Below are 20,621 nucleotides of genomic sequence, written 5' to 3'. Positions count from 1 at the left end.
TAATGTTCAAATAGTATGACTGATTAAAAAATGTTATTAGGGTACTGGAGATGTATTTGAAGAGTATTACGTCTTGGCTTAACTCAGTTATTTTTAAATTCAGTATTCTTTTTCTGGTTATGTTTCCGTTTCAAATGGGAGTTTCAGGCCTTTTTTTTTTTTTTCTTTGATCAAAAAAATTTTATTTAATTTCAGTACTTCACTGAAATTAAAGTACATTTGGGAAACTCAGGCATTCCTGATGGTGGAACAGATAAGCTAAAAGAAAGCACTAGACATTTTTAAATTACTGCTCTAAATGGTCTTCCTTGCTCCTGGTCTAACAAATACATGCTTAAGGCAGTCCTATATAATCCATTTTCTAGATTTTTCAGCTACCTGGCATTCTGAGCTCTGTGATCAGTGAATCACTGAATGTTCTCAGCTCCAGCCACACACTGCACTCACCTGGGGGGTTTAACACTACTGGTGCCTGCATTCTGTCCCATAAAAAAATGTCAGCTGTGGTTGGAGTTTCCCAAATTTCCCAGGTGGCTGTAAGGTGCAGCCTGGGGCAAGCACCTGGTCCGATGAGAGTCATGAAAGGGTGCTATGATCATTGTTAGCAAATCTCATTTTTATCATCTTAGCTTGACTGCCTTCTCTGAAAAACACAGACTCCCAAATCAGCCAGGAACATTCTCCTGTTACCATGACACAAAAATCCAGAAGGGCGTGGCAGAAAAGAAGTGCATATATACACGACTCTTCCTCATTCTCCTCTCCTGCATTCAAGGGCTACCCTGACGGCTCAGTTGGTACAAGAATCTGCCTGCAATGCAGGAGACCCTGGTTCTATTCCTGGGTTGAGAAGATCTGCTGGAGAAGGGATAGGCTACCCACTCTGTATTCTTGGGCTTCCCTTGTGGCTTAGATGGTAAAGAATCTGCCTGCAATACGGGAGACCTGGGTTAGATCCTTGGGTTGGGAAGATCCCCTGGAGAAGGGAAAGGCTATCCACTCCAGTATTCTGGTCTGGAGAATTCCATGGACTGTATAGTCCATGGGGTCGCAAAGAGTCAGACACGACTGAGGGACTTTGACTTTCACTGCATTCAAAACATTTCACTCCCTCTGCTAAATCATTGCTCTGTTTCGCCTCTGGATGCAGAGCCTGGGTTTTTACGCGCATATTAGAAAACCTGCCTGTCCATGAGAGGTTCAGTGAACACAATCCCGCTCTGAATTGATCATGCCCAAAGCCCTCTCCAGTGAGGAACCACCAGTGTCCTTCCCTCCATTTATACATCCTGCCCACAACACTGGGTTTGTCTGTCTAGTGCTCTCAATGAGCAGGAGCTACCTGGGGGCCAAGACTTAGTCTTGAACACTGAATAGAATAAGTACTTCTCGCTCGTTTTAAAGATTTGCTCTTAATGTGGATCATTCTTAAAGTCTCTATTAAATTTGTTACAATATTATTTCTGTTTTATGTCTTGGTCCTTTGGCCATGAGGCATGTGGGATCTTAGCTCCTTGACCAGGGATTGAACCTATACCTCCTGAATTAGAAGACAAAATCTTAACCACTGGACCACTGGGAAAGTCCCTCTCAACCATTTTAATGCTCCCTTTCATTCATATAAAAAACTCATACTCACTCCCCTTTGACATTTCTGGTAAGTGACAGCAGCTTACTGTGTGCCCCATACTGTTCTGATATATTCTGCTCACTGTTCCATTAACTATCACAACTAAACAAATCAAAGCCACTATAATACCATATATAATTTCTCAGGCTATGCTGTTCCTGGCTTCCCACGTTCTGGAGAACTGCAGGCCAAGCCACAGAGATACTTAACAAATGTTTACTGAGTCAAAAACAAAAGAAACGTTAAATTATGGAACAATCTAACATAAGGATGCCAAGGAGACAAATGGTCAGACATCCCTCCTGAACTACCAACCACCCACTCAAACCTATGAGCATGGGGCTCTGATAGGTGTTAAAGAAGCATGTGTCCAAAGCTGTGAAAAAGCCCACAGAGACAGGACTGTCTGGAAAGGCATGGAGAGTTCTCCCCAGGATCGACCCACATGCTCCCAGCTTTTCTCCCTTCCAGCTGGCACAAGCAAGGAGCCCAAGGAGCCCTGCCCATAGCAGCTAATGTGCTCCATGGCTGCCAGGAGGAGTCGGGACCAGGAGCTGCTATGGCTCTTTGAAACTTTCTGTAAGTTACATTGCCCCTAGGGTTGTATCAATTCTATTCTCCTACCAGCTTCTAATATAATTCTTCCTTAATGGAAATAACCACTCACTTAAAGCTCAGATTTAAAAGATTAGCAGTTAGGGGCTTCTCTAGTGGTCCAAGAATCCCTAGTGGTTAAGACTCTGCCTTGCAATGCAGGGGACAGGAGTTTGATCCCTGGTCGGAGAACTAAGATCCCACATGCTATGGAGCAACTAAGCCCAGACCAGAACTACTAAAGCCCATGCACCACAATGAATGATCCCGTGTGCCACAACTAAGACCCGAAGCAGCTGAATAGATAAATATATATATTAGGGAAAAAAAAAAAAGATTAGCAGTTAGATGTTTTGGACACAGTGTGGCTACTGATTGACATTTCCAACATAGAATGTTTCCCTGGACCATTAATAGTCACCAAGCTGTTGCCTCAGTTAACAGAATTTATTTATCTTTTCAGTTGTTAATATAATAACTGAGATTACACAGCAGCAGATATTTTAAACATCAAACCAGCAAGAAAAAAAAAAAAAACTTACTTTCTTGGAAGATAAAGGTTTAGAAGCCAAGGAAAAGCCATCCAAAATTTTGCCAATGTAGCGAAGGTCTTTCTCTGATTCTACAAAATGATGTAATTTGATTAGTTCCAGAGGCAAAGAAGATAAGAATAAGACAAAAGACCTCAGTTGTTTATCTCCAAGATCATAAAACACTACATGTCACTGCTATCAGTAAAAGGGAGGAAAGAATGGCCTGTAAAGCCCTCACACCTCTGTTGACTCAGTGACCAGCAGCCCAGAGCACACCGCCCTGTGCAGATTAGGCTGCCCATGGCACCTCAATCGATATTATCTAGAAAAAGTACCTGAGGTCCTAAGCTAAGGGGCACCAGAGAATATACTCTATGGAGTAACAATCTCAAAACCATCAAGAGAACAATTATAGATAAAAAATAAAAATAACTTTGAAAAGAGTCATGGAGAACCATGGGGCAACAAAATTGCCATTTCCTTCTTCAGAGGATCTTCCCAATCCAGGGATCAAACCTGAGTCTCCCGCAGTGTAGGCAGACGCTTTACCATCTGAACCACCAGGGAAGTCCCAGTTTCTTTAGCAACCATCCAAATAAGGCATGGAAGGCAGTACAACCAGGTCAGCCTGTAATCTAATTGTGGGACTAATTGAAAGTGCTTTCGTCGTCTTCTCAATTGAAATTCAAACAAGAGATAAAGATCACTAATTCAGGAGGACTAAGGCCCTCTGACTTGCAGCTAGGGATGGTTTTATTGGTCTTGGAGACAACCCCTTTGATTCTTAAGGACTGTCTGCACTTAGAGGTTATGCTGAAAATCCATATGCATGAACTGCATTTTCTGTAGCCAAAAGCCGCTGCTACATGACCACCAGCACTTACACAAGCTGGGTGTTGAACCCTGAAGCAGGCATGGCTATGTGCTGTGTAGGTGGTGCTGAGGTTTTAAACCATTTATGACACAGCACTGGCCAGTAACTACCCTCCCCTATAGTCTCATTCTTTGTACTTCAACTGACTTTGAATGTTTGTACCAGCTTCTGGAAATCCCTTAAATCCTGTAGGGAGACTAAATTTCACATTCTTGGAATTTGGTATTCTTTTAAAACCCAGCAATTTCACTTTTATGAATTTGTTCTGAAGAAATAAATAAACGTCTATACACAGAGAGCCGTGAGACTATTATAGCCCTATTGATCAAACAAATAACAACAATTTAAAAATCAGCTATGGAGGCTGGCTACATATAGACTCACTCAGTGAAAAACCGCAAGGTCAGAACTGTAGATGGTGTGACCCTAAGGTGAGGGGAGGGGACTGTGGCAGACAGGTAATAAGGGGAGGGTGAGGAGCTTAGAGGGAGGCACCAACCCAGGCTTGATGGGGAGAGGAGGGGGATTTAAGGCAAAGGTGCCATACAAAGAAAGAGCCAAAGATTTGGCGGTGAAGGCAGATTTAAATATGTATTTATTATAGATTAGTAATTACTATACAAATAATATGTTAACATTAGTAATATAGTATATATATGTATGTATATATATATATAACAATATATATTAATATTGATATAGTTAGTATTAGGTTGGCCACAAAGTTTGTTTAGGTTTTTCCATAGACCTCATGGAAAATCCCAGATGAATATTTGGTCAACTATAAGGAATAACTAGCATATGGCAAGGCAAGTTATAAAATTAATTAATATGTTATATTATAACACTAATATTATATGTCTTTTCAGTTAAAAAACCAATACATAGTCTTGGGAGAAAAATCTGAAAATACAGGTAAGCAAAAGGAAGAAAATAAAAGCAGCCTAATTCCCACTCGGATGTGATGTCTACTAATGTCCGGCTACATACCACCCAGCACCTTGTATAAAACCCTATTTGTTGGGCTTCCCTGATAGCTAAGTTGGTAAAGAATCTGCCTGGAATGCAGGAGACCCCGGTTCAATTCCTAGGTTGGGAAGATCTCCTGAAAGAAGGGAAAGGCTACCCACTTCAGTATTCTGGCCTAGAGAATTCCATGGACTATAGTCCATGGGGTCCTAAAAAGTCAGACACGACTGAGTGACTTTCACTTTTTTAGTGGTGGTGAGGACAGAGGCACCCACATAGTGCTGGGTTTCCATGGGCAGGTGAGTCACTGCCACACCCACTGCCCAGAGGCACAGAGAGGCAAAGCAGCCTGCCTAAGGCCACAGCTGATTACTGAGGAGAGCCAGGACTGGAGCCCAGGAAGTCTGTCTTCAGAGTCCGTGCTCACAGCCATCAAGCAAACTACTTCTGAAGACTATTTTTGCACCTGCTCTTTTCTCTTCTGGAAATGTAAAATGGGCATTATTTTGGGGAGTGATGCTTAGATTATTGAGATATATTTTATAAGTGTTAGACCAAGCTTGACCTGACTATAGCTAAAAATGTCTAAATGGATTGTTTTATTGAGACTCTCATCTTACTTTAAGTGGTTGTTATAGGAGGTGTCATTTAGTCACGATTTATTCTTTGGGGCAGGTACTATGCCAAACCTATTTAATCCTTACAATGCCCTCAGAGTGGATTTTACCCTCACTTTACAAATGGTTATAAGACTCATCCAGCTGGGCAGAAAAGAGCTGTGATTCAAATTTAGGTCTGACTGAGGAGAGAGCCAGGATTCAAATACAATTCTGACTGGATTCAAATCCCATGTCATTAAAACCTACTGACTCCTCCCTACACCTTCTCTGCAAAGAAAAACTGAAAACCTACTTAGATCCATAGGGTCTGAATCACTATAGACTCTGACTGGAAATTCCAGGTGTACTGAGAGAAGTCCATCTCCGAGCTCAACAAGAGCCCCTAAGGGCCAAATACGCAAGTGAAGAGATGGGCTGGGCTCTCTGGACAGACCACCTGGTCCCCACACCTGGCTTCCTGACCAGTTTCTTGAGTTGGCCTCCTCTGGCCACCTGCCCAGTTCCTTGAGCTGGGAGTGCTACCCTCTGACCAAGTGTCAGCTCTGACTTGCAACATGAGCCAGCACCTGTCCACATACTTGCTCCTTTCCTGATTCCAGCCCCTTCTTCCTCCCCACTTGACCTTGCCTTGACAGTTGGCTTTGGCCTTGAACAGGTCTAAATCCCACTTCTGTCTTACTTCCCACCGTGGGCCTGTCTTCTCCCCACTGTGTTTCTCACTTGGCATCTTTGGCCAATGACTTCCTGCTCCACAGAGGCTGACCCTCCAGTATTGTGCAATCCCTTCTTCCTGAGGTCCTGACACTTGGTCCTACCATCAGCTGTGGACCCACGGAATTACCTTTCTGACTTTTATACTGCCTGGGTGCTGTCCAGCCATACAGTCCGTCCCCGGGCTCCTCATCCTTCAAAACGGTATCGTACTTGGATAGAGTTTCTGTGGCATAGATATCATCATCTTCCTCTTCCAGGGCACCTACACCAAAAGCCTTTAAAAACAGAATTTCACACTGAGCAATTTCAGGTTTTTAGTGTATGCCTACATTGAAGGATGAAGCTACTATAAGGATATGACTGATCAGACCACATTAGCACTTGGAGATCACCAAGACGGAAGCGAATGGGAGCCCCAGATTAACACATGGATCCCGGTCTTTTGGAAAACAATGACCAGAGGGGAATGTCCTGCCTCCTGTGCTGCAGCTATCCTCCAGGCTCAGCAGCAGCCATGGTCGGGGTCCCAGTGCAGGAAGAGAAGTGGAGAACACACCCAAGCAGCTGTGCAGGGGGGGAAAATGAGACCTCCAAAAGGAGAAAGGAAGAATGTTCATCTACTGAGGCCAGGGCTGGTGACCAGGGTCTAAAGACCACTGCTACTCAAATGGCTGAGAAAGGAACTCCTAATCTTTGTAGAAAATGGCCAAGAACAAGTATCACTCTGTGATTAAAGGATGGGGTAAAAAAAAAAAAAAACAACCACATATAGGAAAGAAAAGGATCTCTGAATCAATTTGAGAGAACAGACAAACAAGAAAAGCTCTCCATCTCCTCAAAGGTCAAAAGCAAGTCTCCCAAGTTAACCCTACACCCAAGTTCCTGACTTAGGGCTTGCAGCACTGGGAAAGAGTCAGAGAGGTAGTAAAACATGGACCTGAATTTGGAGAGGCAAACTGTGATTCAACTATTAATTAAATCAAAGAGGTAAGTGTAGTTTTCTGCTCAGCCCAGCAGGGGTATGAGAAAACAGTTCTCATACCTAGAAATGCGCAGACTCCACCAAGAACATTAGGTCACAGGATCACATATTCAAATCAGGAGGGTATGTTTTAAATACCTTCAGACAAGCGCTTAAGGAAAATACAAACCCTTTAAGATCTTCATTTAGTCACTCAACAATGAGTGCTTACCATGGGCAAGGGCTTCGAAGGTGGCACTAGTGGTAAAGAACCCACCTGCCAGTGCAGGAGACATAGAAATGCGGGTTCAGTCCCTGGGTGGGGAAGGCCCCCTGGGGGAGGGCATGGCAACCCACTCTGGTATTCTTGTCTGGAGGATCCCATGGACAGAAGAGCCTGATGGGCTATAGTCCATGGGGTCGCAAAGGATTGCACACGACTGAGGCAATCTCGCACGCACTCACATGCGTGCACTATGGGGCAAACACAATATGACAAGAATTCTTCTTTGTCCATGATTCCCTGCCTATAAAACAGAAAACACTTTTACCTGGCCTGAAATTCCCAGTTTTCTTCCTTTATTCACACCAATGTCTCCAAGAAGATTGCTGGTCTCTTCGGGTCCCCCACTAAAAAGATTAAAATGTTCTCCTGAGGTTCCAAACAGCGCTTGGTGGGGATCCAGGCCCTTGTAAGCCAGTCCGTGTACATTATCCTTGGGTGTGAAATCCACAGGTGTGACATCCTTGGGTGCAAAGGTCACATTTTCTGGCAAGTAGTCATCATCTTCGTCCTATTTTCAGTGTTTAAAAAGTGGAATGCAGGTGAGTCACTGCTTGGCATAAAGCCTGTAAAATACCATTTTCAAATGCCATGATTCATTCCCCAGACAACAGTAATCATACTTTCGCTTCCGCTATCACAGATCACTAAATCAAGTCCCCAAACAAGTGACACTAACACAAACAACTCCATACTTTGAAACCTTTTTTTTTTTTTTTATTGAAGAACAGTTGATTTACAATGTTGTGTTAGTTCCAGGTATACAATCAAGTGATTCAGTTTAATAACATATATCTTTTTCAGATTTCTTTTGCATTATAGGCTATTTCAAGATATTGAATACAGCTCCCTGTGCTATACAGTAGGTCCTTATTGTGAGCAACTAAGCGCACGCACGCACGCACACACACACACACACAAGCACACACATACACACCCACACCCACACACACACACACAGTGTATATACTTTAATTTCAAACCCCCAATTTATCTCTCCCCCTTGGCCCCATCACTATCTCCTTTGCTAACCATAAGCTTGTTTTCTATATCTGTGAGCCTATTTCTGACAAACAATTCCATTTTAAGAATCTGACTGGGGGCATCAATGGGGCTGGCATGTTGCTGAATGCATTATCTGGCATAATGAGGACAGTTTTAGGGTATGGGTATTTCCCTGTAATAGGACAGGACAGATTTCTAAAATTTTCTGACCTTAAATTTCACATTCATAAAATAACAGGTGCTGGTGTGCCAAACTGAAGGTCAATCATTCTATACAATACCTCAGATCCTTCAGAGCCTCCAGGGGGTAATGCACAACCATAGATTTTTACTCCAGGATCTATCAAAGAGATTTCAAATGCATTAGCCAGGGGTGACTAGAAATATAGAAAGCTGATTCAGTGACACACTTCAGAGGAAGATGGCTGAGCCTGTAAGAGGTGCTGCAGCTTTAGAGTCAGGCACTCATCACTTGGGTATTCCACCAGCTCCTCCCCACCTGTACTCTGGCAACAATGCACACAGTGACCAACCACTACTGCCCAGAACCACGGGGAACTGGAAAGAAAGTACTGCTTCCTCCACAAGTTCACAGTCTGGCTGAGGAGACCACAGGACAGGAATAAACAGAAAATAACCATGTTAAGCTACAACACTGTTTTGGTAAAGGTAGGAAACAAGAACTTTCATAGGCTGCTGGTGGGAATGTAAAATAGTACAATCCTGCTGGAAAGTTATCTCGCATTACAGGTGAAAAACTTTAAAATATGTGCACATCACTTGACCCAGCAATCTTATATCTAGAAACAGATAGTCATCAAAAAGTATGCTGTAGGGGACTTCCCTGATGGCCCAATGGCTAAGATTCCACGCTCCCAATGCAGGGGGCCTGGGTTCAATCCCTGGTCATGACATTAGATAATACACACTGTAACTAAGAGTTCATAGACCCCAACTAAAGATCCCACATGCTGCAATGAAGATCAAATATCCCGAGTGCCGTAGCTAAGACCCAGCACAGGCAAATAAATAAATAAATACATAATTTTGAAAAAAAAAAAAAAGTCTGGATGGCACAACTAAGAGTTTGCATGCCACAACTGAGGCAGCAAGGATCAAAGATCCCACATGCTGCAACTGGGACCTGGTACAGCCAAGTAAATATTTTTTAAAAGTATGCTGCAGAATTAATAGTAATCAATATACATACCAGGTTTCTGTCGGCGTGGTCTCCTCTTTACTCGAGGACCAATTCCTTGTCCTTCCTTCCAACCCATTTTTCTTAGCAATTCAAAACCAATAGATAATCTAGGATATCAAGGTACCAACAATGAACTTTTCAAAACACCAAGGAACAGCAGGGAACAAGCAACTCAAATATCTGTCATGCCTGAGCCCTTCTCCCATCCCTGTTAGGAGCACATGGCCCTGCTGTTCTCACCACAGCTGACTGAACTTGGGGAAGTCCATCAGATGCCCCCTCTCCCAGGGCTTTGGGACGGGCACACAGATGCCAAGCACATGGCCTGGGAAGCCATGATGGTCTGAGGCTGCCAAATCAGGCCACATGCCCAGGAGCAGAACAAGGAAGTATGCAGAATGGGAGGGTAGAATGAGGAGAGAGCCCTTAAAATTGTGAGGCAGAGGGTCAGAGGGAAGCCGCACCAGCTCCTAATAGCTCTGCAGCCTCCAGTAATACAGCCAGTGGCTAGAGTTCTAGAGTATGCCATGTAGTAACAGCACAAGGTCCTTTTAGCAAAACCCCCTTTTGTACTCAAGCTAGGCTAAGAGGGCTTCTCCTACTTGCAGCCAAATCAACCTTAATTAAGATTATCATCATGCAAAATGCCAGGCTGGATAAATCACAAGCTGGAATCAAGATTGCCAGGAGAAACATCAACAGCCTCAGACATGCAGATGATACCACTTTAATGGCAGAAAGTGAAAAGGAACTAAAGAGCCTCTTGATGAGGGTGAAAGAGAAGAATGAAAAAGCTGGCTTAAAATTCAACATTCAAAAGACAAAGATCATGGTATCCAGTACTATCACCTCATGGGAAATAGATAGGGAAAATGTGGAAACCGTCTCAGATTTCATTTTCTTGGGATCCAAAATCAATGCGGATGGTGACTACAGCCATGACATTAAAAGATGCTTGTTCCTTGGAAGAAAAGCTATGACCAACCTAGACAGTGTATTTAAAAGAGACATCACTTTGCCAACAAAGGTCCATCTAGTCAAAGCTATGATTTTTCCAATAGTCATGTATGGATGTGAGTGTTGTACCATTAAGAAGGCTGAGCACCAAAAAATTGATGCTTTCGAACTGTGGCGCTGGAGAAGACTCTTGAGAGTCCCTTGGTCAGCAAGGAAATCAAACCAGTCAATCCTAAGGGAAATCAATCCTGAATATTCTTTGGAAGGACTGGTGCTAAAGCTGAAGCTGCAATACTTTGGCCACCTGATGCAAAGAGCCAACTCACTGGAAAAGATTGAGGGCAAGAGGAGAAGGGGGATAACAGAGGATGAGATGGTTGGAAGGCATCACTGACTCAGTAGACATGAGTCTGAGCAAACTCAGGGAGATAGTGAAGGACAGGGAAGCCTGGCATGCTGCAGTTCATGGGGTTGCAAAGGGTCGGACATGACTGAGCAACTGAACAAGACGACTGTCATACATAGGCAAGGAACTGGTGCCAAGATCAGAGAAGTCAGAATTAAATTCTTCTAGGGATGTCCCTGGTGGTCCAGCAGCTAGGACTCTGAGCTCCCCATGCAGGGGACTGGTTTCCCTCTATGGTTAGGGAATGAGATCACACATGCCACAACCAAAGATCCCACAGTGAGTGTGTGAAAGTCGCCCAGTCGTGTCCTACTCTTTGCGACCCCAAGGACTAGGTAGTCCATAGCATTCTCCAGGCCAGAATACTGGAGTGGGTAGCCTTTCCCTTCTCCAGGGGATCTTCTCAAGCCAGGGATCGAACCCAGGTCTCCTGCATTGCAGGTGGATTCTTTACCAGCTGATCCCACAAGCTGCAACTAAAAGAGCCTGCGTGCCAAGATCAAGGGTCCTAGAAGCCTCAACCAAGACCCAGTGCAGCCACATAAATGAATTAATTACCAAAAAAATCCTTCTTACTTCGCTGGTGTTATCAGGTCATCAAGCAGAGTGGCTCCAGGAATAGGGGCAGTAGCCGCTGCTAACTGCCGAGCCTTTTCTCGTATCCGATCTTTGGTTTTAGAAGCAAAATCGTCTGTGGTAACAATCGATTTAGGTGCTATCCCAAATTCACTAAGATCCTTTACAAAAAAAAAAAGACAGAATTACTCACATTATTTGGGAAGTAATTATGATTCATCACATGGCTTTATTTCTCTGAAAAAAAAATGTTAAAACTATGAAACTGAGTTAAGGATCAGCAGAGCAGCTGATTTTCAGTGATTTTGGATAAGTTAAGGCCAGCGGCCAACAACAAAGTTGCTTGACAGTGGCTGCTCATTGAAGCCACTATAGGCAATGCCACCCTAGGAAGACAGGAAGTAAGGGCTGTATTGTTTGTTCTTCTTGGACAATATCTCAAAGGTCAAGTGTGAAGGGGGTAATCTTAGAGTCGCAGTCAGCAAGTATTCAGGAGCACCTCTGTGCCCGGCTTAGCGTTAGGAGCTTTTGGGTTTACTGAAGCAGTTACCATCGGCAGCCTGTCCAAAATCCAAGGCCCTTTCCTCTTTCCCCACGGGAGCACTGAGGCTATCCAGGCACCAGCCTTGCTCTGAGCCACCGTGCACTTCAGGATTGGTGTCTCTGGTGGGGTATGGAGGGTTCAGGAGGCGGGCTGTGGTTCATGTCTTATCTAAGCCAGGCATTCTGATCCCATTTTCCCTGCCAGGGACTGCTTTAAGAATGGGTATAAAAGAATTCACCAGAGCAGATGTGAGGGAAAACCACCAGATGGTTTCTTTGCTCTCAAGAAAAGATTCCAAGAAGAAAGTCCTCCTTCCACTGGGTAACGTCATCACAAACGTGCCACCTTGAACTACCACAGCCACCTCACAATGGCAAAGAAAGCTCATGTAAGGACAAGCTGACGTGCAGAAGATTACTAAGAACCTGGGACCCGCTGACATCCAGACTTGTTTCATTAGATATGCTTCCTCGTAGATTACACAGGTCAAACAGGAAAAGGACCACCCCTGGCCTTTCACCGGCAGCCTAAAGCATGCTGAAATAAGTACTTTATTTAATCTTTATCACAAATGAACCCATGAATAGGTTTTAAAGAACAGGTTTAATTTTATAAGAAAACAGAGCCCAACCTTTGGGCTGCAGGACCACTTTCGAACCCCCAACTGTTTAGCCTAAGAAGCTGGCGGTCACAGTCGCTTTAATGAGACACGCAAATGCCTGCATGGGACTTCCTTTCACTCCTTTCTCTAGTCATTTACTCCTCCTTAAACAGCAGTATGGCATCACCAACTCCATGGACATGAGTTTGGGTGAACTCTGGGAGTTGGTGATGGACAGGGAGGCCTGGTGTGCTGCGGTTCATGGGGTCACAAAGAGTCGGACACAACTGAGCGACTGAACTGAACTGAACTGAAACAGCAGTTTGTGTTTTAAGAGTCGCTGTGGAAGGCTATGGACTCAGCTCAGCAGACGTTGCACTTTTGGGGCAGTTGGGGCATTTTCAAGTAAATCTGCCATTATATGACCTTCTGCTTACACTCTTGACTTTAGAAACTGGCACCAGCCTGTTCAGGCACTACACCAATGAATGAGAATCCATTCACGTACAGGGCACTATAAAGTCCAAATACCAAAAAGATAAAATCTTACAAAGAGGAGATCGTACACTGGACTTTCCAGGAAGAGAGAAGGTGCTACAGCAACTGCCCACCCACATCCCACTGGCAAACTGGTGGTTACAGTTCTGCACACCCACCTCTTCATCCATAAAATCTTCGGGACCAAGAACAGACTTGTCTGCTCTGTTCTGTCGTGAAGACACGAAGGAAGAGGGTGTCCATCCTTGAAAGAAAAGAGTTTAGAACATTATAATCATAGATGGTATTTTGGTTTATGACTAAATAACTAAATAACACATATGGAATTGAAACCTCCAATAACTACAAATTCTCAGTGACTTCTCAGCTCACTGCTTACATAGACACAATTAGGCCACATGAACTTTTAATTTCCACATGCCCTGTTGTCAGAACTTAGGGGATACAGTGAGAAATTCTTCTTTCCCCAGAAGAATTTGCAACCAAGAGAAATCAAATTATACATTGAAAGCTAAACAGTGGGTTGGACATGACTGAGTGACTGAACTGAACTGAGATGATTGAACAGAGAGAACTCCAAGGACTTAGAGGAACATGGAGCCACAACATGGCAGGAGCCTGGGTTCCTGAGCCAGCAATTCAAAAGCAGGCTCCCAGAACAGTCATCAGAGAGAGAATACACACTCTCTTACTCTCTTATGTGCAAGAACCCTTCGTCTTTGAGTCCTCAGCTCAGAGCTCTGTGCCTGGAGCACAGCGGGATCATCAGAACACCTGATGGTTGAGTGGATGAAAAGCTGCATGGATAAACAGAGTTCAGGCCCTGAGCCTTTGGAGTGGGAGCACTGATTCCAAGATCCTAGACTACGAGGGAACTAACCCTAGCAAGTATCAAATAGTGAGAACTCACACAAAGGAAACCACTTGAATACAAGAGCCAACATCACCCAACCATCAGTAGCACCCTGTGCAGGACGCCTCATCTAAACAACAAACAAAACAAAAATACAAACCCAATCATCAACAGACAGGAATACCACCTCCGTCAGCCTTGGTCATCAGAGAAAAAACAAACAAAAACTTAGCACAAATCTCACCCTATATAAGCTTACACACACCACTAGACCAACTTTAGAAGGGCAGAAACCAAAAGGAAGAAAGAATTCAACCTTGAAGCCTGGGAAAAGGAGATCTCAAACACAATAAGTTTAAAAAAAATAATAATGAAAAGGCAGAGAAACACTACACAAATGAAGGAACAAACTAGAAACACAGAAGTCCAAATAAATGAAGAGGAAATAGGCAAAGTATCTGAAAAAGGATTCAGAATAATGACAGTAAAGATGATCAAAAACCTTGAAAACAAAATGGAGAAAATGCAAGAATCAATTAACAAAGACCTAGAAGAATTAAAGAATAAACATGCAGAGACAAACAACACAATTACTGAAATTAAAAAAACTCAAGAAGGAATCAATAGCAGAATGTCTGAAGCAGAAGGACAATCGGTGAGCTGGAAGAAAAAATGGTGGAAATAATTTCTGAAGAACAGAATAAAGTAAAAAGAATGAAAAGAACTGAGGATGGTCTCAGAGACCTCTGCAACAATATCAAATGCACCAACATTCGAACTACTGGGGTCCCAGAAGAAGAAGAGGAAAAGAAAGGGTATGAGAAAAATTTCAAAGAGATTACAGTTGAAAAATTTCCCAACATGGAAAAGGAAATAGTCAATCAAGTCCAAGAAGCACAAAGAGTCCCATACAGGATAAACCCAAGGAGAAACACACCAAGACACATACTAATCAAACTAACAAAGACTAAACACAAAGAAAGAATATTAAAACCAGGCAAGGGAGAAGCAACAAGTAACATACAAGGGAAACCCCATATGCTTAACAGCTGATCTTTCAGCAGAAACTCTGCAGGCCAAAAGGGAATGGCAAGATATATTTAAAGTACTGAAAGGGAAAAATCTACCACCAAGATTACTGTACCTGGCAAGGATCTCATTCAAAATTGATGGAGAAATAAAAAGCTTTTCAGACAAGCAGAAGTTAAGAGAACTCGGTACCATCAAACCAGCTCTACAACAAATGTTAAATGGACTTATATAGTCAAAAAACACAAGAGAAGAAAAAAGATCTACAAAATCAACCCCAAACAATTAAGAAAATGGCAATAGGAACATATATATCGATAATTACTTTCAATGTAAATGGATTAAAAGCTCCAACCAAAAGACACAGACTGGCTGAATGAATATAAAAATAGGACCCATATATATGCTGTCTACAAGAAATCCACTTCAGACCTCAAGACACGTATAGACTGAAAGTGAGAGGATGGAAAAATATATTGCATGCAAATGGGAAGCAAAAGAAAGCTGGAGTAGCAATCTTCACATCAGACATAATAGACCTTGAAATAAGGAAGATTACAAGAGATAAGGAAAGATACTAAATAATGATCAAGGGCTTAATCCAAGAGGAAAACATAACAATTGTAAATATCTATGCACCCAACATAGGAGCACCTCAGTACATAAGACAAACACTAATAGACATAAAAGGAGAAACTGACAGTAACACAATAATAGTAGGAGACTTTAACACCCCACTCACACCAATGGACAGATCATCAAAACAGAAAATTAATAAGGAACACAAGGCCTAAATGATACATTAGATGAGACGGATCTCCTTGATATCTTCAGGACATTCCATCCAAATGCAGAAGAATACACCTTCTTCTTAAGTGCATATGGAACATTTTCCAGGAGACATCATCACATCGTGGGTCACAAATCAAACCTCAGTAAGTTTAAGAAAACTGAAATCATATCAAGCATCTTCTCCAGCCACAACACTATGAAACTAGATATCAATTACAAGAAAAAAAAACTGTAAGAAACACAAACACATGGAGATTAAACAACACATTTCTAAGGAAACAGCAGGTTACTGAAGAAATCAAAAGGGAAATCAAAAAATTTCTAGAAACAAATGACAATGAAAACACAACAACTCAAAACCTATGGGATGCAGGAAAAGCAGTTCTAAGAGGAAAGTTCATAGCAAAACATTCCTACTTCGAGAAACAAGAAAAACATCAAATAGACAACCTAACTTTACACGTAAAACAACTGGAAAAAGAAGAACAAAAAAACCCCAAAATTAGTAGAAGGAAAGAAATCTAAAGGTTGAAGCAAAAATAAATTTAAAAGAAATGAAAGAAACAATAGTAAAGATTAATAAAACTAAAAGCTGATCCTTTGAGATGATAAACAAAATTGACGAACCTTTAGCCAGACTCATCAAGAAAAAAAGAGAACAATCATATCAACAAAATTAGACATGAAAAAGGAGAGGTTACAACAGACCATGCAGAAATACAAAGGATTATAAGAAACTATTATGAACAACCATATGGCAATAAAATGGATAACCTGGAAGAAAATCACAGATTCTTAGAAAAGGTCAATCTTCCAAGACTGAACCAGGAAGAAATAGAAATTATGAACAACCCAATTACAAGCACTGAAATTGAAGCTGTAACCAAAAATCTCCCCAAAAACAAAAGCCCAGGACCAGATGGCTTCACAGGAGAATTCTATCAAACATGTATAGAAAAGCTAATGCCTATCCTTCTAAAACTCTTTCAAAAGACTGCAGAGGAAGGAACACTTCCAAACTCATTCTATAAGGCCACCGTCACCCTGATACCAAAACCAGAAGACAACACGATAAAAGAAAAGTGCAGGCCAATATCACTGATAAACATAGATGCAAAAATCCTCAACAAAATTGTAGCAAACAGAATTCAGCAACACATCAAAAAGCTCATATACCATGATCAAGTTGGGTTTCTTCCAGGAGTTCAAGGATTCTTCAATATACACAAATCAATCAATGTGACACACCATACTAACAAAGTGAAAGACAAAAACCATATGATCATCTCAATAGATGCAGAAAAAGCCTTTGGCAAAATTCAGCACCCATTTATGATTAAAACCCTTCAAAAACTGGGCATAGAAGGAACCTATCTCAACATAGTAAAGGCTGTATATGATAAGCCTACAGCAAACATTATTCTCAATGGTGAAAAACTGAAAGCATTCCTCCTAAGATCAGGAACAAGACAAGGGTGTCTGCTTTCACCACTAATATTCAACATAGTTCTGGAAGTCCTAGCAATCAGAGAAGAAAACGAAATAAAAGGAACCCAGGTCAGAAAAGAAGTAAAGCTCTAACTGTTTGCAGATGACATGATACTGTACATAGAAAACCCTGAAGATAGTATCAGAAAATTACTAGAGCTAATCAGTGAATTTAGCAAAGTTGCAGTATACAAAATCAATACACAGATATCACTTGCATATGTATATACTAACAATGAAAAATCAGAAAGAGAAATTAAGGAATCAATCCCATTCACCATTGCAACAAAAAGAATTAAATATCTAGGAATACACTTACCTAAGGAGACAAAAGAACTGTACACAGAAAATTATAAGACACTGATGAAAGAAATCAAAGACAACATAAACAGATGGAGAGATATTCTATATTCCTGGGTAGGAAGAATCAATATTGTGAAAATGACTATACTACCAAATGCAATCTACAGATTCAATGTGATCCCTATCAAATTACCAATTGCATTTTTCACAGAACTAGAACAAAAAATTTCACAATTCATAAGGAAATACAAAAGCCCTCAAATAGCCAAAGCAGTCTTGAGAAAGAAGAATGGGGCTGGAGGAATCAACTCTCCTGACTTCAGATTATACTACAAAGCTACAGTCATTAAGACAGTATGGCACTGGCACAAAAACAGAAGTCTAGACCAACAGAACAAGACAGAAAGCCCAGAAACAAACCCATGGACCTATGGGTACCTTATTTTTGACAAAGGAGGCAAGAATATACAATGGAGCAAAGGCAGCCTTTTCAATAAATGGTGCTGGGAAAACTAGACAGCTACATGTAAAAGAATGAAATTAGAATACTTCCTAACACCATACACAAATATAAACTCAAATGGATTAAAGACCTAAATGTAAGACCAGAAACTATAAAACTCTTAGAGGAAAACATTGGCAGAACACTCAATGACATAAATCAAAGCAAGATCCTCTATGACCCACATCCTAGAGTAACAGAAATAAAAAGAAAAGTAAACAAGTGGGACCTGATTAAATTTAAAAGCTTTTGCACAGCAAAGGAAACTATAAGCAAGGTGAAAAGATAATCGTCAGAATGGGAGAAAATAATAGCAAATGAAACAACTGACAAAGGATTAATTTCCAAAATATTCAAGCAGCTCATACAACTCAATGCCAGAAAAACAAACAACCCAATCAAAAAGTGGGAAAAAGACCTAAAAAGACATTTCTCCAAAGAAGACATACAGATGGCCGACAAGCACATGAAAAGATGCTCAACATCGCTCATTATTAGAGAAATGCAAATCAAAACTACAATGAGATATCACCTCACATGAGTCAGAATGGCCATCATCAAAAAGTCTACAAACAATAAATGCTTGAGAGGGTGTGAAGAAAAGGGAAAGCTTTTGCACTGCTGGTGGGAATGTAAACTGATACAGTCACTATGGAAGACGGTATGGAGATTCCTTAAAAAAAGAGGAATAAAATCACCATATGACCCAGTAATCCCACTCCTAGGCATATACCCTGAGGAAACCAAAATTGAAAAAGATACATGTATCCCATTGTTCACTGCAGCACTATTTACAATAGCTAGAACATGGAAGCACCCTAGATGTCCATCGACAGATGAATGGATAAAGAAGCTGTGGTACATATGTACAATGGAATATTACTCAGCCATAAAAATGAATGCTTTTGAGTCCGTTCTGATGAGGTGGATGAACCTAGAACCTATTATACAGAGTGAAGTGAGTCAGAAAGAGAAAGAGAAAAAATCGTATTTTAATGCAGATATATGGAATCTAGAGAAATGATACTGAAGAATTTATTTACAGGGCAACAGTGGAGAAACAGACATAGAGAAAAGACTTATGGACATGGGGAGAGGGGAGGAGAGGGTGAGATGTATGGAAAGAGCAACATGGAAACTTACATTACCATATGTAAAATAGATAGCCAAAGGGAATTTGCTGTATGGCTCAGGAAACTCAAACAGGGTCTCTGCATCAACCTAAAGGGGTGGGATGGGGCGGGAGATGGGAGGGAGGTTCAAAAGGGAGGGGATATACGTATACCTATGGCTGATTCATGTTGAGGTTTGACAGAAGACAACAAAATTCTGTAAAGCAATTATCCTTCAATAAAAAAATAAATTAAAAAAAAAGAAAGTTAAACAGTGAAAGGAACCTAACTAGATCTGAGAAGAAAGATGTAAGATCACCTTAAAAGGAAGGACCTCCCTGAGACCACCAGGATAGCAAAATACACTAATATATCAAGGGGCTTCCCTGGTGGCTCAGCTGTAAAGAATCCACCTGCAATGTGGGAGCTGCAGGATACACGGGTACGATCCCTGTGTTAGGAAAGATCCCCTGGAGGAGAGCATGGCAACCCACTCTGGTATTCTTGCCTGGAGAACTGCATGGACAGAGGAGCCAGGTGGGCAGTCCATTGGGTTGCAAAGAGTCAGACAGGACTGAAGCAACTTAACATGCACACACTAACATATCAAAGAAACACTACCTCAAGTGCATTAGTCAGCCATGAAAGGATTCAACCTGGTTAGTCTAAGGGTGGTTTCCCTGGTGGCTCAGACGGTAAAGAAACCACCTGTAGTGCGGGAGACCTGGGCTCAATCCCTGGGTTAGGAAGATCCCTTGGAGGAGGAAATGGCAAACCACTCCAGCATTCTTGCCTGGAGAATCCCATGGACAGAGGAGCCTGGCAGGGTACAGTCCATGGTGTTTCAAAGAGTCAGACACGACTGAGCAACCTAGCACAGCACAGTCTAAGGTCAGCAACGGCCATCCATACCAGGCCCCCAACTCCATCAAATTCCTGAGTCCTGTAACACCCCTGTTCCCCACTCATGGTAACCAAGCCTGTGCCGTGCCTACAGAGAGAAACTGCACTGGAAGTCAAATTTATCCAGAACCCTCTAAGAAAAACTGTTTAAATTTTCTCTCACGTCCTTTCTGACTTCCTGCCAGAGGCTTGAGGAGCTGAGGAGTATGGAGCAGACCTATACCCAGTATGTGGGTGGAGCAGGCTTCCAGGACAATTTGGGAGAAACTCCAGGAGAGTGAAGGTCAGCTCTCCCAGGGAATACACTGGGCCCAGCAGCTTCCCCATTTTGGATTCCTACAGTCTTTGCCCTGTAGCTGCACAGTGCTTGAATCTGTCACTCCTAAAGGTAAGGAGATATTCCAGTGTATTAACATATCACAGTCTATCTGTAAAGACTAATCATTTGAGCTGGTCTTACTTTTTAATTATAATATACATACAGCCATAATTATAACCACCAGTAGTATACTCATATATTTCTTTCTTCACAAGCCCTACTGCCATTTTTAACATTTTATAAATATGCTTCTTTAATAATGCCTTAGTTATCTAATTTTGCTTTTCATAATAATAAGGCTGAACATTCTATGTAGCATTTCTGTAATAAACTGTTCAAATACTTTGATCATTT

General features: G+C 41.8%; 1 protein-coding gene across 1 annotated transcript in view; it reads right to left on the bottom strand.

The window, feature by feature from the left end:
• Nucleotides 1–20,621, bottom strand: part of GPATCH1 (G-patch domain containing 1) — a 54,824-nt gene that overhangs the window by 26,028 nt on the left and 8,175 nt on the right. The window contains exons 3-9 of the mRNA XM_068992700.1: nucleotides 13,125–13,210; nucleotides 11,324–11,484; nucleotides 9,394–9,491; nucleotides 8,465–8,523; nucleotides 7,447–7,689; nucleotides 6,062–6,209; nucleotides 2,767–2,846 (exon numbers count right to left, since the gene is read on the bottom strand). Of these exons, the coding sequence (XP_068848801.1) occupies nucleotides 2,767–2,846; nucleotides 6,062–6,209; nucleotides 7,447–7,689; nucleotides 8,465–8,523; nucleotides 9,394–9,491; nucleotides 11,324–11,484; nucleotides 13,125–13,210 (875 nt within the window). The remainder of the gene's footprint in view (nucleotides 1–2,766; nucleotides 2,847–6,061; nucleotides 6,210–7,446; nucleotides 7,690–8,464; nucleotides 8,524–9,393; nucleotides 9,492–11,323; nucleotides 11,485–13,124; nucleotides 13,211–20,621) is intronic.

The sequence above is a fragment of the Capricornis sumatraensis genome, chromosome 20 (assembly GCF_032405125.1).
Source record: "Capricornis sumatraensis isolate serow.1 chromosome 20, serow.2, whole genome shotgun sequence".
Taxonomy (NCBI): domain Eukaryota; kingdom Metazoa; phylum Chordata; class Mammalia; order Artiodactyla; family Bovidae; genus Capricornis; species Capricornis sumatraensis.
This window is presented reverse-complemented; position numbering and strand designations above follow the sequence as displayed.